Source organism: Aedes albopictus, chromosome 1 (genome assembly GCF_035046485.1).
Source record: "Aedes albopictus strain Foshan chromosome 1, AalbF5, whole genome shotgun sequence".
NCBI classification, from domain to species: Eukaryota; Metazoa; Arthropoda; class Insecta; order Diptera; family Culicidae; genus Aedes; species Aedes albopictus.
The window spans coordinates 171,107,864-171,128,559 of NC_085136.1; the positions used below are offsets into that span (position 1 = coordinate 171,107,864).

The following is a 20,696-nucleotide window of genomic DNA, read 5'->3' on the forward strand; positions in this document are numbered from 1 at the left end:
GCATTGTGATTTGAACGGATTGAAACTTGAATCCGCACTATTGTATAATCAGTTTGTTATCAATTAAATATCATTCGAAAAAGAACATCCAATGCCTCTTCAATTTTAATTGAACTTCACTTCAATTCGTTGTTGACAATGTTTTGAATTCGAATCTAGAATTTAAAAAAAGTGCTCACCGCACCCAGATTTGATACCAGGACCTTGAGATTCACGATCATCTGTTTACCACTAGACTACTTCACACCTGTTAGGGAGGTTCGATTCGAAGCGAAACACTTTCTACCACCTGTCATCTATATTTACTTTCATACCCAAAACAGTCATTATCAAATCAACAGCTTTTCACTTTGGATCGTACTGCTTTGAACATTAGTGCAAATTGAAGTGATTTTTAGTTGATTTCTCCGGTGGGTTTGTTTTGGTTCTCGAATCAACACTGACAGCATTGCGATTTCAAAGGAAAAGCTTTTCTGATCATGCTGATTGGGATGTTGAATAGTTAAGGGATTTTTCCCTTACATTGAGCGTGCAGAATTTTTACCGTGAAAACTCAAACTAGTAAAACAATCAAATTTCGTAAGGCCAGTAGTACACAGGGTCAAATATTTGACAAGGAAAGAACTCAAGAAACAACATCAGTTTGACACTAATGAAAATTCGATCGAGTCAAACAAGATGTTTGAGCATTGGTTTCTTTTTGGACAAATATTTGACCCTGTGTACTAGCAGCTTAAGTTCTGTAACAAAATAGAAACTCGCCAGCATTAGGTTAATTATTATTTAATAAAATCTTGGAGAACCTGTCTGAAACATTGAATCACCGATCGGTGCAAGACGCTATTGCCGGCTTTTCCGTGTTGTGATGATGACTGAGACTGACTAGACATAGAGGCATTCGGATTTTGGCATGCATTCAAATTTGATATTTACAATCAATGAGTGATTAAAAATACATTAGCATGATAGCTTCTAACAGCTGACGCGTAGTTCAAGTTGCATCAGTTTACCAACAGACTTTAACAGAGAAGCATGGCCAATAACAGAAGGAGAAGCACATTGAGAAAAGTGTTCAAATCGATAGATTGCATAAGATTTAAGGTAGCGTTGTTTAATGTCTCGCATGTGAAATAGTGTATTGTGTAATATGAAACTGTTTTATTACATCTTAATTTTCTTCTCCGGTGGCGGTTTCATATCGCTTCGAGATTCTTCCTTGATGCCTGACAGTAGAATACTGGCGCCCGGGTCATTCGAATCATTCAACGCATGTTCTGGAGGTTCCTGTTTAAGGTTTACCGTGTCTTGTCCATCTGTATTGTTCGGTCCAGCAGTACCGTTTTGATTCTGATGGGGTACATTCTGGGTCTGATGCATTTGAGGAACCGGAAGAGGGAATTTTCTCAACAAATCACCCAAGAGCATATCGACGCGCTGTCTTTGAAACAGAGAGCTCGGTTCCTCTTTGGCTGGCGTCTCTTTACTTTTCTCGGTTTTGTTTTTTTCCGCAACTAGAATTAGAAAGAATTACATCAAATCATTCATTTACGGTATTATTGATTTCATTCTATATATATAGGGTAGGGTAGGGTATGGTATATATATATATAGGGTAGAAGCTTCAGTTTTGGCCAGCCCAGAGTTTTGGCCATAGTGCGGTATTCAGCCTGTTACGATCTAAAGTGATATAAATTTATTTTATGCAATTCAGAATCATAATTTCCATTTTATATGACTCATTTTGATGTCATAATGGCCAACTTTTCCGAACTGGTTTATAATGCAACTGAAATGAGTTGCATAATGAAAAATAGTTGCATAATGTTCAATGCAACTCATTTGAGTTGTATAATGAAAAAAATCATTGCATAAAATTTTGTATGGAACTCGTTGCAAAACTCGATTTTTTTCAGCACTCTTCGTATTTATCCAACTCGGCAAGCCTCGTTGGATAAATGCACGACTCGTGCTGAAAAAATCCACTTTTTGCAACTCGTTACATAAATAACTATTTTACTAGTAGATTCTAATATAATATTATGATTACAGCTGTGAAAACCATACATTTTAATTAGAAACTGGAAGAAAAAAATAATTTTCCTTTGAAAATCAGCTCCCATATATCTATTTTGGCCAGGGTGCTTCTAATTTGGCCACTCCCATGAGAAATACACGTGATTGACCAAAATAGAAACCAAAGCTGAGAATATGGCCAAAACTGCGGCAATACTTCTATTTTGGCCAGTGCTATTTTTGTAATTGTAATTGTAATTGTAATTGTAATTGCTCAGTCCACACCCAGGCCGACAACTGTCAGCCCATCTGCTTGTAGGCAGATGTGGACCTACTAAGCCTCCCCCGTTAACATGTCCTACACCGAATTAGCACACCGGGATCTTCCACAGGCAGGCGCTGGCGTTACCAGTCCCAACAAGTGTCAGATACATTAAATACATAGGCGCCAACTTGTGACGTAGTTGGGGGGGCGAAGCTCTCCAAAAATGGACAAAATTCAACTTTTTTTAGCTCAATACACTAGTTTTCACGTAAATATGCCTAAACTAGATGAACTGCGTCGAAATTTTACGAATTTGGTTGATTTTGAGAGGCCTCGCCCCCCCAACTACGTCACAAGTTGGCGCGTATGATTAAATAGATGGGGTAGAGGATATAGGAAGATGTGGGAATAGGATGGGAAGAGGTAGAAAATGAAGAGATAGTAGAGAGGTTTCGATTTTGTTGCTGAAACGAGAAAAAGAAAGAATGATAAAGAACATTAGCGATATGTTCATAGATTATGATTTGGTCGATAATTTCTCATCTATTTCGTTTCCATATCGTTGCATCGGTGACCATTTTCATCGCCTTTCTAGTTTTTGTTAGGACCATCTCGCGTTTCGTCATGTCCTCTTTGCCGGTTGGCGACGTTCGGGATGTAAGTAGAAAAGCATGCATTTAATATGATTAGTACGACAGTAATTGTGATCTCAGCACTTCCAGCCCATTTGTCCGCAGTACATATCAGGCATCCCGTTTTAACAAATCCTACATAGAATTAGAAACCCGGATCTCCAACAGACAGTCCTAACTAGTGTCAGATAAGTTCAATTGAGGATAGGAAGCGGTGAAATGAGAAGACAGTAGAGAAGGTTTGATACATTGGTAGCTGTGTTCATGTGATGTTTGTCTGACATTGAAAAACTATTTTCCGTAGGTGTTTAACTCTCTACCCCAAATCTAATACCGGAAAAATATCTTATCAGATGTATAGTTTGGCAATTCTATGTCCATATATCTTTTATCAAGAAGGAATAATGTTGTTTACTGTTATAAAATAATTCAGTTAAAGGGCAGCTAATGCATTGTAATCCAGAATAAACCTACAGAACATGTCCCAATAAAAAAGTTAACACTAGTTCAACTAACTACACAAACTAAAAAGTGTTATTATATTTTACCAATGATTTCATCCTAATCTTGACCCTAACATAGTTATGCGCTTGGTTGGACAATGACTAAAAATAGTGTTGTTTCGACAATAGTCACATACTATGCCCTACGACATTGACGATTCTATTGTCTATGGCTCACCTATTTAGCGCCACCCAGCAGGGACTTGGTCTGGTACCCAATTCAGTATATCCGCTCCACGTAATGTACCGTACCTCTTTCGATTTGTGATATATTACGCGGAACATTACTCTCTTCATTCGGATAGCGGCTATGTAACCCATTGGATTAAAAACCTCCATCAAACATGAAGCGATTAATCGGAGACTGAAGACTCTATACCAAATTTGGCTCAGAGACAGGTAATCAGTGAAGTCAGTTTTTCTCGTTTGTCAGAGACGATTGATACGTATTAAGACAAACTTTCCACTGCATCTGCCAGCAGTAATCGGTGGTCGATCAACATTCCGAGTCCCCTAATTTCACAAGGATGCCAAGGATCACCGCTCATGCTTTACAATACAGCTGGAAAAACTAGAACAGCACCTGGCCACAATGATGCATAAAGCACTAAAGCGGACCGGAAGATTCGATGAGCCAGCCCCCACCATTTTGGCCAGTGCTATTTTTAATACAAAAACCAAGTATTAGCTTGATTTCTGTACTTTTCTAATAAAGAATAGATCGAAACCTTTCATTTAACCCGGGAGCGGTCGCGTCGTGTACTGAGTACACGCACCATGAAAAATGCTCGCATAGCGTAAGCGGGCGGGCACTTTGGTAGTTTTCATTGGATTATTGGTTATTTTTATAAAAATGATTTCTCTTAGACTGGCCAAAACCGGTGCCCGCACCCTATATATTAGTGTGGGTCATCGGAAGCGTTTTCTCAGATCAAAGCTTTTTTGGATCCGTTTCGGGTCCTGAGTATCTATGCAAAATTTGAGCACGATCAGTTGCGTCTACACTTTTACACTTTTTGCATTTTAGCCATCAGTTGAAAAAGTTTGTCTGAAACTTTTTAACCGATACTGTAAAATGATAGCCTAGGATGTTCTGAAGAACTTTGTTGAAGACCGCAAAGCGATCCGCTGCTTGTGAAAATAGTTATAACCAACGAACCGCATGCATGTGTTTATGTTTTAACATGTAAAGGAATAACAATAGCAACAAAATCATGATGTTTCGCCAAACAATGGCAACGCTACAACTTTTTTCATAAGCATCAGATTCTTTCGCGGTCTTCGACAAAGTTTTTCAGGACACCCTAGGTAATGTTTTCACTTTAACGGTTCACGGTTCTAGAAAAATTCGAGCTTGTTATGAGAGAAATGCAAAAAAGTGTGTTTTTCTATGTAAAACCCCATACAAACTTCAAACGCGATGCGCAAAACGTAGACATAACCAATCGTGCCCAAATTTTGCACTTATTTGGGTCCTGAAATGGGATCTAAAAAGCTTTGATCTGATGGGATACCATTGATTTTTTCACTTTTCCATATAAACGATGACCCACTCTAAATATATGCTTGCTTCCCAACGATTTCTGATCAGTATTAACCGGTTTCCCTTATATGATTACACAACGTTCAATTCTGGCGTTCGATTTGAATAGGTCGAATCTACATAGGAATCATAGCAAACATACGACCTATTCAAATCGAACGCCTGAATTAATGTGATAGAATATGCTTTCACTAAACAGCGCTGATGTGAGAAAGTCCACGAAGATGATTGGAAACATTTTATCTAACATAGTTCTAAAATAACTGGGGTTTCTGAAACTTTCCACTTTATACCGTAAGCGCACTCACTACATTACGCACCTAGTGCCTAACACTTAAAAAAAATGTCATACAATTTTGGACATGTATAATTTTTCCCATGGAATTTGTTAGTGATTGATTAATCTTAGACTCATTAGAGCAACACCCTCTATATACCTGGACCAGTTATTATGAAATTTTATACTTCACTCCATACATTTTGGAGGATTAAAAAACAAACCTAAATCTAATAAATGAAAACACACTTTACGTGCTTTATAAGTGTAGAATGTAGCTTTAAGTTGAATATTAAACTTACGTGCTTTATTGGAAGCAAAATCCCATGAATAACCTTTGCTGGGATGATATCGTGCATACGAACTGGCTTCCTCGAAAGCGCTTTGCAAATGATGAACGGTAGACAGAATCCTAGAGTTAAAAACACTCGCCAAATCCGGTGCCTGGTAAACAGTTCCAGCAATGATGTAGTAATCGGCAAGGGGTGTTGCTTCCGTTGGACTATGTCTGTGTTGCTTCCGAATAACGTACAAGATAGGGTCCTGTACATGCAGTAATATGTATTCCACACCCGTCATGTTGCTGCAAGAAAACAAGACATAATGAACTTTTTTCATGCAATTCCTCATTGCGATCATTGGAGGTTTACCCTAACAATTCAAGGCTTTGGCGTTGCATCCGAACAATTTCATTGTTACACGTACGGTCGTAGAAAGGATTCGATTTTTCGGAAAAGTATTCCATTATATTCGCCGGATTCAATATCGGTATCCAGTTGGAATCATGCCACGATATCCATAGAGGGTTCTCTTGGGCAATGGGAAGACCCAATCTTCCAGGCATCATTGATATATGATGATTTCTTGTAAAAGTTGGTAGGAATCAAATTGCTGTTATTAAAATTTACGTTTTTCGATTACTATTTAGCAAAATCCTGAACTACTGCGTACGAGAACAGCTACATAAATTATAATTATAATACAAGATAAATTTTCAAAACATTCGCGTTGTTGTTGTTTTCAGTTTCCGTTTGGTCCGATTCATTCGATGTTGTTTTGTCAAAAATCTAAAGCCCTTCAGAAAATTTCTGAAAGTGTCATCATCACTACACAACAAATGCCGTGTATCAATAAATACCAATTAGTACAATTACGATATGGACCAGTAGGTCTGTGCCAATAAGGGAGAGAAAAAAATAGTACAATTTTAATAATATATGAGCCTCTGCACGAATCTGGCGTACTGCTCACTCCCACAGAAAATTTGAAAACACCGCGCACAGTAAAAGTCAAAGGGAACGTCCATAAATTACGTCACGCTTTTAGGGGGGAGGGGGGGTTCCGTAAGATGTGACAACCTATACAAAAATTTCAGAGGTCTCATACAAAAAGTGTGACATAGGGGGGAGGGGGGGGTTGAAAATGGACAATTTTTGCGTGACGTAATTTATGGACGCTCCCAAATGTGACTTTTACTGAGCGCGGTGTTTTCAAATTTTCTGTGGGAGTGAGCAGGACAGGGCAAATTCGTACAGAGGCTCATAATGAAAATCAAAAAGCTTGCCCGAGACAGCTTTCAGTTGAAAACTTTACTAAGCTATTTTACGAGACGTTCTACCGGTGGGCCGCTCATTGTTATTGTTTACATTTGGTGTTTTTGTTTTCGCGAAAAGTAGCATAACATGTGGTGAGCGCTAATCAGATTTTTGCTGGCAGAGATGTTTCGGTTTCTAATGCGGCATGTATGAATCCCCCGAGCTGTATGATGTCACTAGCAGATGAAAAAAAAAACATCTCCACGGTCTACGGATATTAATTATAGTGGGCGGATTGACGCATTTTTGCAGATAAATGAACCCCGTTTATTGAATGGGCCCGTATCACATGTTATGGTAGCGAAAATGTAAATAAATGGGCCCACCGGTTGGACTTCAAAACTGGTAAACATTCAAAAAGGGAACGTTCATAAATTACGTCACGCTTTTAGGGGGGAGGGGGGGTTGAGTAAAGTGTGACAACCCATACAAAAATTTCAGAGGTCTCATGCAAAAAGTGTGACATAGGGGGGAGGGGGGGTTGAAAATGGGCAATTTTTGCGTGACGTAATTTATGGACGCTCCCAAACAGCTGATTTGAAACGTCTCATAAAATGCCTTCTTGATCTATTTACTTCAGGCAAGATGGCGCACGGCTGAAATTTTCAGCCAAAACTAAATACGAGTACAATACTCAATTTTGGATACTCCGCAAGTGGGAGAAGTCAACAAATAATATACTTTTCGAAGATGACAACTATCAAATTACTCAAAGCTATAGCACAAGTGTTTTGATTGTTCTTCCTGGTTGATTAAAATCTATTCAAAGCTGAGAACATGATAGTATCCAAAACGATAGTCTTCTGGAAGTACTTAGTTTGGAGTATTTTTTATCGCGTTTTTAAGTAGTTTCGATTCCCCGTGTAGGCTATCGCGATATATAAGGCGAACACGCTAAGGCGAAGACAACTGTACACGGAACCAGAAATCAACCCAAATACATATAGGTTCTTTTCACTCATACCGGCTCTTCCGTACGAGAACCCAAATTTGGCTATGCCGCGTTAAAGCTCTGAGTGGGTACACTGAGAGAATTGTCCATATTGCCTATATGTGTCAGACTACATAGATTTTTGCAATTAGATTATAACAATACTCAATATGTGCCGTACACATACACCCGGATGAACCTTTAGCTTATCAAAGATATGTGTCGCTCTTATTACATTTATGTTCTCGATTTTTCCTTTTAATTTTCATTGAATCATAGTATTTATTTGTTTAATTAGTGGTATGTATTATTGATTCCATTCACACCCACGCATGAGAAACTCTTTTCAATATTTATTTTAAACAATAAATTGCGAAAGTTTTGGTACAGTTATGGTACCCGCAATATTTATTTCTAAAACACAAATTTCGTAGATAAAGTTTGAACAAAAGCAGCTTAAACGTGGAGTCGCCTGGAGTTGTCGATTGGGGCAACTTGTGGTTCCATATCGATGTTTGCATAGCACGTCGGCGGAAGCTCCGCTGAGACCACTGTCCAGGTGATGTGTTGTAAATTATCGGGTCTGACACAATCTTCTTGTTGTGGTGCAGCTCTCGGTGCTGCTCTTGAAAACTATCCTGTTCCTCCCGCATATCGAAGATGGCCGCGACATGTTCCGGCTGGCATCAACATGTAGATCCTTGTAGCCGCACCACCGAAATGTTAGGGATTCGCGTAGACTGTTCCGTGATCCTAAAACAGTACGACATATTGTAAATTTTGGCAAATAAAATGAGTCAAACCTTACCCGCAAATCTCCAAAGAATTCTTTTCGTAGCACGATCCTTGAAAAAATGGCGCAATAACAACAACGTTCATGCTAGTCGTAGGTTCATTTCCCACTGATTGGAGTTATGTGTGAAAATCTATAGATGTTGGTTATGTGGTATCGACACATAAATAATAAAATTTGAATGATTGAATGCTTATATGTGTGACTTATACATGTTGGAATGAATCTTTTCAGACAAGCATGTGTATTAACTTATAGAAAAAATCATTGGAATTTTTGTAGTGTAGTTTCCGTTTGATCCCGGCAGAAAATTGCAACCCATCGTAAAGTTCTTTCTACCTAGCGTTCACTTTCGAAATACCCTAGTGGGTTGAAATAAACCCACTTTTGGGTAAACGGCATAAAACCCAAATTTGGCTTCTCGCACGGACATTATCGGCTAGGTAGTATACCCAAGTAACCATTATGCCGTAAAAATGGCATTAAGTCGGCTCTATAGTCGAATGTAGAACCTGGCTAACAGAGCTAATTGGTTCTATATCCTCTTATAGAGCTGCTCAAAAGCCACTTTTGGCGAATTATTCGGCTGATATACGGCCAACTTTAAAATATCATACCAAGTCTCTGGAGCGAAAGTTGTCAAAAGTGAGACAAAGAAAAAAGAAAAAAAAAATTGTTTATCTTCTGTTCTTTTCTAACTTCCTTCGCTTCCATTGAAGTTACTTTTTGCTACTTCATCCAGATTCTAGCTGTTTTCCTCCAAGTTCCTGATCAAGTCCAAGTCCGTTGCCTTTCTCATCTGCTCCACCAATGCACCATGGGAATGGTGTGATCAAACTAGTATTTGAACCATGAAAAACAAAATAGTTTGGGCATTTCGAGGGTTGAAAATGATATGGGATGAGGATGATTCAGTGGTAAGGTTGGTGGTGACGAACGCAGGAATTGATGCAGGAGAAGCAATGTTTGAATGGTCGGGAAACGTTTCACAAGAAGAGGGAAACGAGCTGGAGTTTGTCTTGATTGAAAAAAAAATGGAATAATCAAGATAACCAAATTCCATTATCTATTTAACAACACCATTCCGATAAACATGCCAACAAAAATAATCCCGTCCGACATGGATGTTTAAAATGTATTGATCATGACCGACTCGAGTCTGTTTTGGTCGAAATCTATTTTGATTGATATAAACGTCATGTGCTCCAAGCCCTGTGACAGCACTGACAAACTTCTTTACAGCTTGTAGGCTTACAGGGCTTAATTTGGTTCTTACTGGTTATAGTGCCTATAAGCATTAGGAATGCTTATATAGAGCTACTTAGCACTGAAAAGCTGTTTAATGGCCGTTATAATGCTCAGAACAGTGCTTAGTGGTTACCTGGGCATTGATTATACGTCGTTTTCAAAATTTGTTACTGTATTCTTTTGTTGAACTGGTGAAAAAAATGTTTGGAGAAAACAGGAGCGAGTTGTCGGGAAAATCTGTTTTTTTTTTTGTGAAGCTTTAGCGTAAATTCTTAGTGAAATTCCTGGTCCAGGAAATTTTGGAGAATTCGAGAATTTGTAGTTTCTAATTAAACTTGTTGGTGCATCCTTGGAGTATATCACACAGCTCATTGGAGCTAGGCATCAACTGGTAGGGCGCTGTCCATAAACTAAGCAACTAAATTTTGGTAATCTCAGACCACCCCCATTCCCCCTCGTAGACGGCTTTTGATTTTGGGCTCGTTTGGAAGTTAACCATCAATGTTAACTTCTTTTCCTGATCAGCCTAGATAGCTGTGTAGTGTCGGTAGCGGTTGTCTCAATTGGCTAAGAATAACACTACGGACCGCCTGATCCAGTGGTAAGAGTCCACTAAACAGGTGACCCCTAATTCATGGTGTTATGCGGCTTTATGCTTACCGTGCCAAGGAATGAATGGTTAGGGGGGTCAAGAAATAATAATAAAAACCTAACCACAAACGGAGCCTGTGGTGAATTAGGGCGTCCTCCACAGTATTATGCCCTTACTGCACTAACCGGAGCAATAGTGCAGTGGACCTTGCGTCTCTCCGAGATAAACAGTTGCCCTTCTTGAGTCTCAAATTTGAGGCTAAATAAAAGCGGGATTATTCAAATGTTGTAAATTAGCTTACATTACTACCTATGTGGTTTCGCTTAATGCGTTTTCGCCATTGGCGTTTTTCAATTGACACCGATTTGGTTTGTCGTTGATGTTTTCTTTTTGTGCTGTGATTGTGAAGAGTGTAATCCTGTCTAGTTTGGGTAGTGGCTACGGCTAGGAAACCTCCGATCAATTTTCAGCGTAAAAAGCGTGCGTAGCCCAAGTGACTCTACTTCGAAAAGTTCATTTTCGTAGGGTACCGTCTGCATAGGTTACCTTGTGAACCCAGTTTGCTTTTTTTTATCATTATAAATGAAGTATCTTGCCTCGAGCATGCTATATCTTAGAATAACGTTAACAGTCAACATATCCTTATGGATGCCTTCAAGCAAGCTCTTGTATACAGCATCTTTTCGCTGGCATTTGGCAGTATTGCTACGATGATTACATCATCTGAAGTAGCTCAAACATTAATTTGAGATGCTTCAGTTGGATGGATTACTTAGGTAGTACAGTTCAAGGATAACTTAACATAGAATTGCACCTAACCCAACTCTGCATGAGCAGAATTTGTCATGAGCTGACTGATTGGCATGTGTCAGATGAGGAGTCTCCATTTGACCTTCTTTGCACTTTTGAGTGTTCCTTCGCAAAATTTGCGTATTCAGGCGTCCCTGCTCAACGAACTAGGGAACCTGTACTAACTGGTTGCGACCACGTTTTGTGGATAACTCGCTTCCATTGCTACTCCAAGAGAGTTTCATTGTGGTTTTGTACCTACAACGCCCTCCATTGTGGTATACCATAACTATTGCTTTGAAAGAAGCTTGTCTTCTGCGGTCTGTGCGGACCGCAAGAGGTATTCCTGAATGGAACTCTGATCTGTTCAAGTTCAAAATATCTTCGGATAAACCATTCTTTTGTATAGTTACGAATCTCTAGCTTCCGCTTGAGAATTATAGCTAGGGGCGAGACAGATCTAACGAGAGCAAATCTGTGCTCGAGGTGTTGCTCAGAATTCCTCACAGTTCCTCAGAATTTCTCCCATTTATGCCAAAGTGTTATCTGGCACCAATGTCAAACTGCCAAAGTGTTGCGTGTGCTGAATGAAAATTGCAGTTTAAGGGATGTCTTTCAACAAATTTCGTCGATCATCGATAAAAGGAGTAACTCAGAATTTCTCAGAGTTGCTCTCGTTTGCACAGTGCCTTGCCCCTAGAATTATAGCTATATAATCGACTTAGTGGGACCTAAAAAGCTCTGCTTACTTCAAATCTCCAGGTGCAAATGGGGGTTTGTCCTATTTTCTCCAAAGGGATTTGAGTATTTCAAACATGTTTTGAACTCTTGTAGATTGCTGTTGGGTATTTTCATGGCGTGAAATTACTCCATAGTTATATCCCGAAAGGGTGCGTGCGTTGTATTATGTTTCCAGTTCAAAACCGAATTAGCGACATTTTCTCTTTGACTTCCGCTGCTTTTGCCTTGCGTTAAACACAATGTCGGAAGTGGGGCGCTGTATTGTATACCTGGTGCTCTATACAGCGCCCCACTTCCGACATTGTGTTTAACGCAAGGCAAAAGCAGCGGAAGTCAAAGAAAAAATGTCGCTAATTCGGTTTTGAACTGGAAACATAATAAAGAAGGAATGAGTTCCAGATTCATCTGGTTACCTCGTTCTTTCTGAAATGCTTGAAACGCATTGTCGATTATCACATCTGCGATGTTTGTCTGGCTGACATGCCTTTTCATGTGAATTCACATGCCTCCCAATTTGGGATGTCCACAGTGACTCTTTTACACAAAGTTGTATACGTTTTCAAGAAAGTACTCGCTCAAACGTAGTTTTTATTGGGTGATTTCTTGAATATTGAGGGTGCTTTTGATGGCGTGCCTTTCAATGTCATATTGAAAGTTGCATGACGTCACAAGCTACCTCCAATGAGCTATAGGCTCTTTTTACGCTTATGCGTTTTACAATGTCCTTTTCAGGGCACTGATTAAACCTGTTGTGGTATGGGCTATGAGCTCTCGTTGCGCTTATGCGTTCATTCCCTCTTCTAGGGCACCCCTTCCTACTTCATCACCTTTCCTTTTCCTAATCCCATTCCATCCCTTGTCCCATTCCCTCAGGTAAATGATGAAATAGGCTTATATGTATGGCGATGGCACAAATGTCCCAAATGGAGGATAACGTGCCTCTGGAGCCGGCCTTCTGATACCTGATCCTTGGAGTATATCACACAGCTCATTGGAGCTAGGCATCAACTGGTAGGGCGCTGTCCATAAACTACGCAACTAAATTTTGGTAATCTCAGACCACCCCCCTTCCCCCTCGTAGACTTTCGCCCATACAAAACTTTCGAAATTTGTATGGACCATAGACTTTGGCCATTGGGATTTCGTTCACATCGGACGGAAAGTAAACACCCAGAAGGGGGAGAGTTGGGTAAAAAGCACCAAGTAGCAAAAAAGCAGGTATTTGATTAAGTTTTTTTGGTGAAGGGAAATCGTCGAAAATTACGCCTCCGAAGAAGGCTACTTCTAGCAAACAAACTAAATTGAAACTTCTGTACCGTCGGCGGTCCAACATTTTGGGTTCCGCAAATTTAATAAAGAAGTTTAACGACGGGTTCGAACCCACTGAAGAAGGTCAATTGCCCATACGCATTCAACGTCTTGATGCGTTATGGCGTGAATTTGAAGAAATGCAGGAGGAAATTGAGGTTTTGGAAGACGCTGAGGAAGATTTCTTGGAAGAGAGGGAAAAGTTCCAAACCTTGTATTTCGAATTAAAGGCGTCATTACAAAGCAAAATCCCTGTTCCACCATCCACCCCCGCTCCTGTTCAACCACTCTCTTCGGCAGTTCCCATTTCGTCGAGCGTTCGTCTGCCGGAGATTAAGTTGAGACCGTTCGCAATGCTGTTTTATTTTGTATGGCGAGTTTTAAAATTTTTAAAACTCGTCATACAAAATAAAACAGCATTGCGAACGGCCTGAGGAGTTCTCTGGGATTCTCGATGATTGGGTAGCTTTTCGCGATCTGTTCGTCTCGCTTATTCATTCGAGCGTGCAGCTAACTGCGGTGCAGAAAATGCACTATTTGCGTGCGACGCTTTCTGGCGAAGCGGCTCGCATCATTTCTTCGCTCGAGATTTCCGCCAATAACTATCTCGTAGCGTGGAATTTGTTGAAGGAGCGGTTCGAAAACCCAAATTTGTTGGTGAAGCGGCACATGTCTGCCTTGCTCACGATTCCTTCACTGAAAAAAGAGTCTGCACAAGGACTCGCAGATCTCGTCGATGAGTTCAATCGGCACGTGCAGCTGCTGGATAAACTCGAAGGTGCTGAGAACCACTGGAATGCCTTTCTAGTCGAACGATTGAGCCAATGTTTTGACTCCGTCACGCTCCGTGAGTGGGAAACATCCGTTTCCAATAGTGACGAGTACCCCAAGTACCAAGAACTTCTCGAGTTTATCCACAGAAGATCGCGAATCATACAAACCCTTAAGCTCTCCCAAACGGCAACCACCCAATCCGAGATCAAACATCCCAAATCCCGATCCGTCGTGTCGCACGTTGTATCCGACAATGTTCCCAAGTGCGCCAGCTGCAAACAGGCACATTTCCTGTTCCAGTGCGAACAATTTCGAACGCTCTCTCCTCAACAAGTCTCGAAGAAGCACGGGCTGTGCATCAACTGCCTGAAGGGAACACACCAAGCGAAGAACTGCTCCAGCGGATCCTGTAAGAGCTGCGGCAAGAAACACCACTCGTTGCTGCACTTGCCACCCCTCTCTTCCGCTCCCGGTCCACAACCAGGGATTTCGTCGAACAAGTCCGCTGAAGCAAACACTTCGCAGTCATGCCAAATGTCGCACTTCGTTCCAAATCATGTCGAAAGCTCTCCGCCAGAAGAGCTCGCCGTTGCCTCACCACCTGTCTCGTCGGTTCGTTCGCAATCGTCGCGCGGTAAGCCTTTCCCATGTTCGTCGGTCGATCTCGTTACCAATTCCCCATCCACCGCCTGCCAAAGCGCGGAAGTGATTACCCAACCTCGGCAGTCAACAGTCATTCTGTCAACAACAGTGATAAAAGTGAAAGATGCCGACAATCAGTACGTTCTCGCCAGAGCCCTCCTGGATAGTGGATCACAGCCGAGCTTCATCTCCGAAGCACTTTGCCAGAAACTTCGTTTGAAGCGGACAAAGCTCAACTCGCCAGTCAGTGGGATCGGACAATCCGTCGTTAACGTCCGCTACGCTGTGACACTATCTCTAACCTCTCGTTTCGAAACCTTCACTGCTCAGTTGGACTGGCTCGTGCTACTAAAGCTTACCGTCTCGCTGTCTAGCCACCACATCGACGACGCTCGCTGGAGAATTCCAAGGAATCTCCCTCTCGCTGATCCACAGTTAAACATCAGCCAAGGCGTGGACATCATCATCGGAGCTGCTCTGTTCTTCGATCTTCTCGAGCACGATCGCATCTCGCTCGCCTCTGGCTATCCAACGCTTCAGAAAACAGTGCTTGGATACATCGTCTGTGGAAAGCTAGAGCAGCCAACGCCCGAAGCAACAGAAGCCCAGACCTGCCACATCTGCGTCGAAGACAGGCTCGATACCCAGCTCCAGCGTTTCTGGGAAATTGAAAACTTTGATGACGGCAAAGCACTCACTCCAGATGAACAGCTCTGTGAAGACCACTTCCAGAGCACCGTCGCTCGTGACAACACGGACCGCTACGTCGTTCGTCTTCCGTTCAAGGAAGAAAAGGTGTCGATGTTTGGAGATTCGCACACCGCTGCGCTGCGAAGATTCCAACAAATAGAGAAACGATTCGCCGTCGATGAAGATCTCCGTCGCAGCTACACAGAGTTCATGGAGGAGTATGAGAGGTTGGGTCATATGGAGTTGGTTCCCGTCGCGTCGCGTAGCCCGCAGTTTTTCCTCCCGCACCATGCCATCCAGCGACCAGAGAGGACGACCACTAAAACGCGTGTGGTATTCGACGGTTCCTGTCGTGGAGCGGCCTCGATATCGCTGAACGAAGCACTGTACGTCGGACCAACGGTTTAGCCGGCGCTCTACTCCACTGTCGTTAACTTTCGTCTGTCACGTTTCGCCATAACTGCCGACGCAGAGAAAATGTTCCGGCAGATTTGGGTCCACCCAGATGACCGCAAATTCCAGCAAATTCTTTGGCGTGGCAGTCCATCGGAACCGATCCGCACGTACCAACTAAAAACCGTCACCTACGGTCTTGCAAGCTCACCATTCCATGCTGCTCGTGTTTTGAACCAGCTAGCCGACGACGAAGGACAACGATTCCCGCTGGCCGTGCCAGTGGTATTGAAAGGCACCTACCCAAGTAACACAGAAAACATCTTTTGAAGTGGATTCAGAAAAGATGTATTATAAATGTATTATAAGCGAGATTCAAAACATCTTTGGTTGAAAATATGTTTTTACTAAGTATAGCGACAACAAGCTGATAAATGAAGTCATCAACAATTTTCGAAGTTAATTTTACGTTTAAAATACACGGTGTAAACATGTTGGAAGTATTATCGTTTACCTTTTTAAGGACGTATACTGTGAAACATCATTCAAACAAAATTTATCCTCGACTGTTAAAATATGTTATATTAACGTCGCAAGTACGTTGATGATACAAATATTTCCATGCGTCCTCAAATGAGATATTTCCTAATTCATCACCATCACTTCGTCATCACAAGGGAATTTGATCCTTGTGGCAATTTATATTCATGATCAGGTCCAACATTGGCTGATAACAATTTGCAGAAAAACACATTCTGCTGCTGCGATTATAAAATTAAGCAAACGTTGTAACGCCCGTAGAAGAGCTTGATAGCCTGGAAAGTTGATTATTTTGACATCAACATTGTGGTGTGTATCCGATGACCGAAAATTTAGCAACGAAAACAACTCAATGCCAGGTGTTTGATTAAACTCAGGTACTTACCTGGAGTATACTTTCCTCGTATATTTTCCTGGATAATTATTTACACTCACAAACTCAAACTAAAAGGTAAAAATGATCTAAAAACTGAATCTTCAGTATTGACAGCAGATCGGTTTGTTTTGATTTTGCTATAGCTGCCTTGCACTTACAATTTTGATCTATTATTGTTGGTACAAAGTATACAGCACCACGAAAATACAACTCTCAGCTGCGCATTATAACTTCTTTTGCTGGTTGTTCAAAATACTTCAAAATGATGTTATTTCAAGGTATTTAATGACAAACGAAATAATATGTTACTAAGATGTTCAAAAGGTGTAGTTAAAACGTATTGCAGTCATATCAAGCATAATTTTTCAAATCGACGTATCTAACTTTTTCACTGATCTGAGTAAATTCATGGTCAATGTTGACGACCATTTCACTAAAATAGTTTTTTTATAAAAAGACTTTTCATAAGTTTTTTCGTGCTTAACATCACCAGGGATATTGCACGCACTAGGTAAGGAACAAAACCTACTCATTCCATATCATTTTCACAATGAATTTTGACAAAAATACACATACACCGGGTTGGTTCGAGATACGTCATGCCAGATACGTCGCTTTTGTATGGTGCCAGTTTGGTGTATCTGTTACTTTTGATTTTGGCTAGATACGTCGTTTGGTTTTCTCGTATATCAAAACGGTGTATCTATCAGTAAAGTTGTAAACATCAAAATAGTTAGATACGTCGTTTTGAACAATATACTTAGTTGAACAAATTAAGCAATAAATCATCAAACAGTGATATGGGTTCTTCAATTTGCTTTATGAATCATGCATGCAGCAGTTAACCCGGATTTGTTTACATTCTCGAGTTACGTCGGATTGAAAAGTTATGCTTCATATGTTCCTTCATTAGGCTATTAATAATCAATTTAGGTCTAAGATTACAGTGGCTGCTAAAAAAAACATACATTTTCATCATATTAAAGAAAAAATATGTCGAAAATTCCTTGTTATATTGTGGGAGATAAAATTTGGAAATTATTTTTATTTTCTATATTAAAAAATATCACATAGTCAATGTGAAATTTCTATACAAAATGATATTTCTGGAAATATTTTCATCTTCAACATATTTTGACGGCACTACTGTATTAGAATGTCGCCATGTTGCCTTTACGCAAACTTGGTTGAAAAGTATTCAAAATGTTACAAAATAAGTCGAATATTAACCACTTCATTAAAAGCGCATGAATTTATGGCTACTGAAGACTATTACTTCACCATAAATCTGGTCTCGCACATAAGACTTGATTACGGTACTGGGCTATGACAACATGATATTTTATTTGATAGCTTCAGCATTTCGTAAAGGAGGAGCTGAAAGTAAAATTGTATATTTTTGGGCTGTAGCTGTCAGATATTTTGAATAGTTTGCAATTGGTAATAATTTACCTCATGCTAACATGATCACAAAGTGAAGGTATTGGCGATGTTATAAGATACTTCTGAAATACATAAAACATGTTCTAACGATGTATTGAAAAACATCGTGTAAAACATCAAAGATGTTGTATAATCCGCCATTTTTTGCGCTTTTTCGGTGATATAAGTGTATAAATTTCAGTTTTTTGTATTCGTGACCTTACATGGGGATTTGTATGAAGCGTGTATTTTATACATTTATATAACCAAATGTGTTGCTTGGGTACGTAGACGACGTGATTACTGGAGACGACGACCATGATACAATGGCTGAGACTTGCAAGCAGTTGAGCGAAATGATGAAGTCCGGTGGCTTCGTGCTTCGAAAGTGGGCTTCGAACTACAAAACAGTTCTGTGTCACATTCCAGAAAAACTGTGGGAGACATCGGCAGAGCTAGAGCTCGATCGTTCGCAAGCCGTCAAAACCTTGGGGTTGTTGTGGTTCCCCCAGCGGGACACATTCAAGTTCAAAGTCCCTGCGTTACCAGATTTGCCTGCCGTAACGAGGCGGATTGTCGTCTCCGAGATGTCCCAACTGTTCGACCCACTCGGACTTCTTGGACCCGTGGTCGTGAACGCAAAGATGTTCATCCAAACTCTCTGTGCAGCAGACCTGTCGTGGGATTCTGAGCTTGGAGAAGATTCAGCAGCATGGTGGAGAAAGTACCGTGCTGACATCGAACGGCTTCACCAACTGGAAGTTCCGAGAAGAGTTCTCTGGAACACTCGAAGCCAATACTCTATCCATTGCTTCTGCGACGCCTCGCAGAAGGGTTACGGATGCTGCGTCTACATCGTCTCATCGGACGAGCTTGGGCAGCTCCACTCGCATCTCCTAACATCGAAGTCTCGTGTTGCACCACTTCGTGGACAGTCGATTCCACGGCTGGAGCTCTGCGCAGCACTCCTCGGGAGTCAGTTGGTGCACAACCTACTGACAAACACCAACTTGTCTGCACCAGTCACGTTTTGGACCGACTCAGCCGTCGCACTTCACTGGATCAAATCCAGATCGAATACCTGGAAAGTTTTTGTATCCAATCGGGTCGCAGAGATCCAACGCCTGGCGAAAGATGCACCATGGATGCATGTACCGACCGATCTAAACCCTGCCGACCATATCTCCCGAGGAATGCTTCCAAGCCCGATCCTAGACGACAAGCTGTGGTGGCATGGTCCAGCGTTTCTCACCTCCCCCGTCGATCAGTGGCCGGAGTGTGCGGTTTCGATGCCGACCAAGTCGGAAATTGAAGCAGAAGTGCGTCCATTGGTAGCCCTCCCGCTGGTAGACGAAAACGTTAACATTTTCAGCGAGTTTTCCGAGTTAGCCAAGCTAACGCGATTCGTTGCGTATTGCTACCGTTTCCGAAACAACTGCAAAGCTCCAAAAAACCAACGCATTCTGTCCTCGCTGTCGCCGGAAGAAGTAGACTTTGCACTGAAGTCGATGGTACGCCTTTCCCAGAGCCAGGAAATCCCAACGGAAGTTCGCCTGTACCACCGTAAAGAGACGGACAAGGTCTTTTGCATCGCATCGATATCGCCACTCAAGAACTTGAATCTTTTCATGGACGAGTTCGAACTTCTTCGGATTGACGGACGGTTGAAGTATCTGAACGCTTCGTTCGATACCCGTCATCCGATCCTGTTGCCAGCCAACCATCAACTGAGCTGGATGATCGCCAGGTCCGTTCATCTGCAGACGCTTCACGGTGGCCCTTCGCTACTGCTCGCCACAATGCGTCAACGTTTCTGGCCACTTCGGGGGAGGGATTTGGCTCGTAAGGTCGTTCGCCACTGCGACACGTGCTTCCGCTGCAACCCTACACCAGCAAATCAGATCATGGCACCTCTACCATCAGTTCGCCTCAGACTTGCCCGCACGCGGTGGCGCAGGAGCACGCGGTGGCGTTGCTGGCTGCTACAGCGGCGGAACCAGCAAAGGAGAATGTGTCGAAGTTTACACAAACAGAGGCCTTCTCCTTCGCAGGTAGTCCGAGGAGTGTGGAAGCGAATGCTCGTGACAAACGTGACAAGCATTCGCAGAAGCGGGCGAGGCAGCCGTCAGGTGAGGAGCTGTCTGGCGGCGCCCGCAAGGCCAGGCGTATAATAACCCCGAAAGCCGGTGGTAACGCTGGAAAGTCGGACCCCAGCCAGGGTTCCCGGAAAGCTGGGAAGGGTGGGCCTGAAAAGGCTGGCCCGTCCCGGAATAATGGGAACAAGGGGTTGCGACCAATGGTGGGCCCTCAGCAGCCACAGAGCAGGGCGATCCAAGGAGAAGACCCTCCTTGGACAAAGGTAGAGCGGAGGAAGAAGAAGAAGGTGAATCCGCAGGTAGAAGTACAGGACGCCAAACCAAGGCGTAGGAAGGCAGGTGCCAGGCGTGAGAAAGGCGACGCTATCGTCATCAAGACGGAACAGTCCAAGTACTCGGACGTCTTGAAGACGATGCGAAGCGACGCCAAGCTTGAGGGTCTTGGAGCCGACGTACGCAGTATTAGACGTACTCGTACGGGCGAGATGATCCTGGAGCTGAAGCGCCAGAAGGAGCACAAGGGCGCCGCCTAC

General features: G+C 42.1%; 2 protein-coding genes and 1 long non-coding RNA gene across 5 annotated transcripts; 1 reads left to right on the forward strand and 2 right to left on the reverse strand.

Annotated features, from left to right (window-relative positions):
* Nucleotides 1-1,090: 1,090 nt before the first annotated feature.
* Nucleotides 1,091-16,800, reverse strand: LOC109405308 (mediator of RNA polymerase II transcription subunit 6). 3 transcript variants are annotated; one of them, XM_062845839.1, is made up of 4 exons: nucleotides 16,655-16,800; nucleotides 5,884-6,096; nucleotides 5,536-5,816; nucleotides 1,091-1,511 (listed from the first exon to the last, which is right to left on the reverse strand). In XM_062845839.1, the coding sequence occupies exons 2-4, from the start codon at nucleotides 6,078-6,080 to the stop codon at nucleotides 1,162-1,164; spliced, it is 828 nt and encodes a 275-aa protein (XP_062701823.1). In that variant the 5' UTR covers nucleotides 6,081-6,096; nucleotides 16,655-16,800; the 3' UTR covers nucleotides 1,091-1,161. The 3 variants fall into 3 exon arrangements, with proteins under 3 accessions (XP_062701823.1, XP_019533890.3, XP_019533888.3); XM_019678345.3 differs by lacking the exon at nucleotides 16,655-16,800 and adding an exon at nucleotides 6,155-6,374; XM_019678343.3 differs by lacking the exon at nucleotides 16,655-16,800 and having other exon boundaries at nucleotides 5,884-6,368.
* Nucleotides 8,100-12,109, reverse strand: LOC134285290 (uncharacterized). The gene is made up of 2 exons (XR_009996272.1): nucleotides 8,568-12,109; nucleotides 8,100-8,512 (listed from the first exon to the last, which is right to left on the reverse strand). It is a non-coding gene; the product is annotated as an uncharacterized LOC134285290 (long non-coding RNA).
* On the forward strand, nucleotides 13,759-15,744 carry LOC134289803 (uncharacterized). Its single transcript, XM_062856338.1, has one exon. The coding sequence runs from the start codon at nucleotides 13,759-13,761 to the stop codon at nucleotides 15,742-15,744; it is 1,986 nt and encodes a 661-aa protein (XP_062712322.1).
* Nucleotides 16,801-20,696: the final 3,896 nt, after the last annotated feature.

What these genes read in the sequence shown, in the direction of transcription:
- LOC109405308 (XM_062845839.1), bottom strand. Translation starts at nt 6,080, where the DNA reads ATGATGCCTGGAAGATTGGGTCTTCCCATTGCCCAAGAGAACCCTCTA. An exon ending in CAAAGCCTTGAATTGTTAGG is followed by an intron (nt 5,817 to 5,883) that starts GTAAACCTCCAA and finishes GTTTTCTTGCAG; the next exon opens with CAACATGACGGGTGTGGAAT. An exon ending in TTTTGCTTCCAATAAAGCAC is followed by an intron (nt 1,512 to 5,535) that starts GTAAGTTTAATA and finishes TTCTAATTCTAG; the next exon opens with TTGCGGAAAAAAACAAAACC.
- LOC134289803 (XM_062856338.1), top strand. Translation starts at nt 13,759, where the DNA reads ATGCACTATTTGCGTGCGACGCTTTCTGGCGAAGCGGCTCGCATCATT.